Source organism: Tursiops truncatus, chromosome 3 (genome assembly GCF_011762595.2).
Source record: "Tursiops truncatus isolate mTurTru1 chromosome 3, mTurTru1.mat.Y, whole genome shotgun sequence".
Taxonomy (NCBI): domain Eukaryota; kingdom Metazoa; phylum Chordata; class Mammalia; order Artiodactyla; family Delphinidae; genus Tursiops; species Tursiops truncatus.
The window spans coordinates 156,331,730-156,338,302 of record NC_047036.1 but is presented as its reverse complement, the minus strand read 5'-3'; the positions used below and the strand labels follow the sequence as shown (position 1 = coordinate 156,338,302).

Sequence of the window (6,573 nt, the reverse complement as noted above, 5' to 3'; positions counted from 1 at the left end):
TCAACTTCTTATGGTTACTTTTCTTCTGAAGACTTTCCTGAGGGCTCCAGCCATCTCTGTTTCTCAGACTGTAGATGAGGGGATTGAGCATGGGAGTGAGGATGGTGTAAAAGATAGAGACCACTTTGTCCTGCTCAGCAGTGTGATAGGCTTTGAGAAGAAAATACTTGATGATGACTAGTCCATAGAAGAGAGTCACCACAATCATATGGGAAGAACACGTTGCCAAAGTCTTCCTCATCCCCATATTTAATCCTAATCTCAAAACAGTGTAGAGAATCTGCCCATATGAAGCCATTATGGCAGATATTGGAAAGAGGAGAAATACAACACCACTGACAAAAAAACCATTTTCATAAAGAGAAGTGTCAGCACAAACAAGTTCCAGAAGAGCTGGGATCTCACAGAAGAAATGATGGATGTCCCTGGAGCCACAATAAGGAAGATTCAGAACATACACAACATTGATGAAGGCATTGAGAAGTGCATCCAGCCAAGTGCCAACCACCATGAAAATGCAAACTGTAGGGCACATGAGAACTGAGTAGTGGAGGGGATGCAATATTGCCACATAGCAGTCGTAAGCCATGACTGCCACGAGAAGGCACTCTGCTCCCACCAGAGTCATGAACAGGAAATGCTGAATTACACAATTAGTATAGGAAATGTTGTTTTTTCCAGACAAAAGTAGAGATATACAAGAGGTCCATCAAAGAAAGTTAACTGAGAAGAAATTTCATAGGAGTATGGAGGTAAGAGTCCAACCAAATGAGAATCACCATCATAACATTGACAATATGGGCGACAAGAAAAACTAGGAAGATGAAAGTAAAAAGTAGCTTGGGGGGTCTGGATTTGGTAAAACAGTCCCAGGAGAACAAAGGCAGTCCCAGTGGTCCTATTTTTCCATATCTCCATTCTGTCCATCCTAATTCATTACCTTGGATAGAGTTTACAAAAATCTTTAGATCCACTCTCTATCCACTTTTGTACCACTCTTATTTTACAATGTGTCACTTTCATTTTCTTCTTAGCAATATCAATGATATATTTTATATATAATGTGGTTTGACTACATTTAATTATATGTGATATCACAGAATGTTGTCACTCTCACAACTTTAGTGCAAAATTTCTTAAGACAGATTTATAAATAATTCTCAGGATTGGACACGTTCAGTATTTTAAGGAAATGTATTTAAAATCTTTGAAATTTTCTAAGTACAATTTAATTAAAAGAATAAAAAATTAAATATATATCTCTATAGATCTATCTATTTATCTATAAAAAATATCCAACACATACTTAAAGTCATTCTGTGGTCTTGAATAGTTCTGATTTCCAAGTACTAGAGATTAGATAAGTTTTCAGTCTTAAGTAAATAAGTAATCTTCTGTACACCTACACAAAATCTTTTCAGTGTTTTACATATGTCATTTTGACCACTATAACAGTCTTCAAAGGGTTACTTTCTTTGTTTTCAAAATATGATTAGACTCTCAAAGAGATCAACTAATACGTGCAGATATAGAGTACTGGAACTAGAACTATAATTAGATGTAAATGTTTGCAAGTGTTCTGATCCAGTCTTAGCTGTTACCTAATTCTCTAAAAATGAAATCGGTTTAAGGTGTTCTGTTTTTAAATAAAGAATGTATAAGAACTTTTTTTGAAATTTGACAATTGACAATCTAAGACCATCCAGAAAGTACAGAAAAAAGCTCAAACAGGCTGCTTGCTGAGTCAGATTCCAAATCCTGAGGTCACATAGTCACAAGACTGTTGATACTATGAAAAACAAAAACAGTAGCAAACAATAAAATGACTGTTATTGATCTATTCTGGCCAGTGGGCTTGGTAATTTTCTTTATCTGTGCTGTAGTTCAGTAAAACTCTGGGTGTAAGAAAACATACAGCACCTATCTAATGAGAAAATAACCTATTCTGTAGAGAAAAAACTGGAGAGAAGCTCCATTGATAGGTTTCAAGTGTAATTTGAGAAGTAATTTGCTTATGTACAGGCATTACATTTTTCAAGGTGTCCCTCAAAATTGTGACATAATAAAGCACAATAATACCAAAAATTAAATTTCACACAATTAGACTTGCTCCTTGAAGAATGTAGTTAGTGGCTGTCATGATCTATAGTGACTTGCTTTTATGGCTTGAAACTTGACCATTTATATGTTGTTCTATATAAGAAATTCCACCAAAATTAGCATTGACTCCTGAACAAGAATTTCTTTAAACAAGCCAACTCAATTAGGAAAAAAAAAAAGATTACCTTCACTCAGGATTTATTTGGTATCTCTTCTTATCCCAAGTCTTTATGAACAGTGTCTATGAAGTTACATACACTTTGCTTGAAGGAAAAGAAGTGAGTAAAATGCTTCAATGAGAAAATTAAAAAAAAACACTAAGTATTTTAATTCCTGATGGTAAATTAATTGTATTGTCTCTAAATATAAATGCATCTTTTAGTATAAAAATGTATATTTTACAGAGTCAGCTATCCTAAACCAGTAGTGCATGTTACCACTGTTGGCAGATGCAGATGTAACCTAGATAGGATAAGGGAATTATAAAATAGTAAGTAATTTATTAAAAGGCTATCCTTCTATATTTTTAATCCTCTCTTAGTGTGATGTTCTCCCTTGAACAGATAGTGTTATTACAGCGCCATAAAGACTTTAGACACTCAGTAAGAATTTTGAAATTTTGAGTTACTTCCAATTGGCTACTCTTCTTGTTTACAACCAAATAACTTGGTATGTGATTTCTTGAAGTCCAAGACCACATGAGGTGAGTATTTTGTTCTGTTTACCCACTCCAAAGTGAAAATTAACTTGCAAGAAAGTAGACAGAATCATAGACTGTTGTTTTAGTATTAATATAAAATGTTATTTTACCTCATGTTGTTTAAATGATTTCCACAAATGATATTTTATATAATAGTCCATAATTTGATGAAAATTATATTTTCTTTTTTTAAAATTAATTAATTAAATTTTAAAAAAGTTTTAAATTTTATTTTATTAATTTTTTATACAGCAGGTTCTTATTAGTTATCCATTTTATACATATTAGTGTATATATGTCAATTATATTTTCAATATTTTAAGTACTGAAGACTTTTTAAAAACACATTTACAGATGTGACTGACAACTTATTAAAAAACTGCATAGATTTTTTTTACATGAAGAGTCAATTTATTCAACTGAAATAACTGGTAGGATCTTAAAATCCAAACGGCTCAAAGTTTAACCAGTTTTAACTCAAATACTTACCTTTTACACTGTTTAGGTATTATGAATAAGAAGCATATCAAATATGCAGTCCTTTGTGCTTAATTAAGACTAGGAGCAAAAGATGCATTTTCCCTAATGTATCTTTTTTCAACAAAATATATTAAATTGTTATATTTATTTTGATAAAGTCAAAATTTTTACACTTACAAATTTTTAAAAGATTCCTAATTTGAATCTTCAGAGGCAAATAAATACATAAGTAAGTAAGTAAACAAATAGATAAATCCCACTGTCCATGTTAAAAGATATTCAATGGCTATACATTCTGGGTATGTATATTTTTTAATTCAAAAATTGAGCCAAGTTTTTCTTTTCTTTTTTTTAATGGAAGTATATATCACATCAGATACATGTGGTAAGTACATAAATCTGGTATTTAAAAGTATTGCTCTATTTCACTTATTATTTATATTGAATTACAATTTTGAATAAATTATTCTGTAATTTTATTTTTACCTGTATTGCAAAACAAGGCTGATGTTGTGTCTTGTAAAGAAAAGTTCCTGGTCAACATCAAGCCTTTCAACTAATTATTTGGCATCAAATAAATCCATTTTTTTTCCAGAAATACTAGCTATAAATTTTAATTTTTTTCCCTCAAAATATCACCAGAAATTTCTTTATGTAGACGGAAGCATTGCACATAGAAGTATCCAGAGTGACTCATCTCTTGATGTCAGGTCCATACATTATCAATGAACTAAGGAGGTTAAATAGTCCACAAAAATCTCTCTACCATAAAGAGTTGTGACAACTTATAATTCCACCTGTACTGTCCTCAGAGAAAATGTCCCTTGTTTGCCTCTCTCCTCCTTTAGGTAGACAGTAGCATAATCGTTCCATTGTCCTTCAAATACCCAAATAAATAAGCCTGTCCCCTTAGAAACAAACAATAGTATCAGTCAATTTCATAATCATTTGTTTATCAGCACCAGATTCCTCCACCTTGACAGTTCAAAAATTGCCATGTCAATATCCCAGTTCAGAATTTAATAGATGTGACTATAGAATATCTGTCATTTAAGATCCAGAGCAAGTGTACTTCTTTCCTGACTTCACCATTGTTTAGTGACCTCAGATATGTTACTTGACCTTTGGTTTTTCATGTATAAAATGGGATAATAAGAGGATACATGTATAGGGTTTTGTGAGGATAATGTTAATTAATTATTGCAAATTTATTAGGACAGTGAAAGATGCACAGGAGAGAATAAAAGTTTCACGATGTGGAGTTGAGCTTGAATTTTATGACTAAATATAATTAGGACTATGAATTGATCTATATAGTTTTGTGTTACCTTCTGGTCATATCACAAACTAGAGACTTATGTAACAGCCTATATATATATATATATATATATATATATATATATATATATATATATATTTTTTTTTTTTTTTTTTTTTTTTTTTTTTTTGCGGTATGCAGGCCTCTCACTGTTGTGGCCTCTCCCGTTGCCGAGCACAGGCTCCGGACGCGCAGGCTCAGCGTCCATGGCTCACAGGCCTAGCCGCTCCGCCGCATGTAGGATCTTCCCGGACCGGGGCACGAACCCGTGTCCCCCGCATCGGCAGGCAGACTCTCAACCACTGCACCACCAGGGAAGTCCAGCCAACATATATTTTTAATGAACTACATGTGTGACTCTATATATCACCCATGTACAGTAAGTTTCTGGGTCTTTTTCAACTAGAGATATGCATCTACCTTTGTGAATTTTGTACATTTGTGATAATATTGCACATATCTTATTAAAGTAACCCTGTGCACTCTTAATTGCAAAATTATTCTCATTTTTCTATATATAGAGAGGCATATATAATGTTTCTCAGAAGTTGAGCTTAATTTGGGAATGATACATCTAGCTGAGTTTTAGTTACCTGGGAGATAATTAGGTCACACTGTGAGGTTAGTTAGGTTAGGTCACATGGTGAGATTCGTTTGATGTAGTATTGGTTATAGTGTTAGCCATTGGATTTTTCTAGTGTGTATTTGTATATCAAACTAGTGTTATCATTTATTGATTACTTTCTATGTGTCAACCAGAGTTCTAAGTACTTTACCTTTATGTTAAATCCTCAGGCCTGCTAATGTCCCTACCAGTGAGGCACTGTGAATAATACTGCTTCAGTGCCTGTGATCATATCCATCATGTTTTACATACACACAACTTTAATATCACTAAAATTTTGATTTAGAATTTTTTACTCTACTTAGAAAAATTTTAAATATAGTGTGAAAATCTAAATTCAACGGAAATCAGCATTTGAGAGGGACTTGAACACACCTCAAAATCATTACAACAACCATGTAATTAGAAAGTCCATCTCTCCTTTCACAACTGTGCTCATTTGTGCAAACTTACCAAAATATTCAGAAAAAGGGTAAAAAAAAACCCAATTATTAGCATTATAATTACTAAAAAGGGCAAAGTGTAAAAATAATTTTGGAATTAATATATTTTTTTTTCTCTTAAATTCAGTGTTTTCTTAAAATTTCCTTTGGGCTTTAGAATAGCATATGCACAATAATACTTTAGAAAATTTTTTAAAGATAACTCAAAGTTTTAATCTAGTTTTGTTATCAATGAAGATAATTGGGAATATAAGGACCATTCAGTAAGATCTCCTTTCTATTAAAGAAGCATAAGGTCCAAAAAAATCACACTACTTCTAACATGAGTAACAATCTTTATATACCAGGCTCACTGTTATTAGGTTGGCATCAACTCGACCCATGTTCCCCAGAATACCATTACCTGTATGGTTCATGGCTAACATTTACAAATGAGAGGAATTTACACATGATTTGAAAAATAGAAGACAATAAAAGGAGTTATTATCTGAGGAAGGCAGATGTATAAGCAAACATGAGTTTTAATTAGCTTCCTGGTGAGCTTCTAGGAAATACATTATATAGGTGCTAGAGACTGAGGCCATCAGTAGGACCATCACACAAATCCTGAGATTTGTAGCACCTTCCAAGTGAGTTTCTAAGGCCACCCCAAAATTGCCTTCATTCTTCCAGCCCTTCTAAAATATAAACAAGCATCTAGTTTCCTATGGTAAAAATCAATTATACCTGGAAAATAATGAGTGAATTCTATTTATAATATAATACAAACGCTTTATACACAGCATTTTTTTTTTGCCAAAAAATGTACTAGGAGATAGAAATTCAAAAATAGGAATCGGAAATTGATCTCCTAATCTGATCAGATGACAATAGAATGGTACAATAATTGCCAGTGGAAGATGGAACA

The 6,573-nt window shown here is 32.6% G+C and overlaps 1 protein-coding gene across 1 annotated transcript; it reads right to left on the bottom strand.

Annotated features, from left to right (window-relative positions):
* Positions 1–6,082, bottom strand: LOC101327411 (olfactory receptor 2T27-like). Its single transcript, XM_033855090.2, is given in 4 exon segments — positions 1–52; positions 54–680; positions 682–940; positions 6,070–6,082. Coding segments are annotated over 4 exon segments (951 nt in total).
* Between the last annotated feature and the right edge of the window lie 491 nt (positions 6,083–6,573).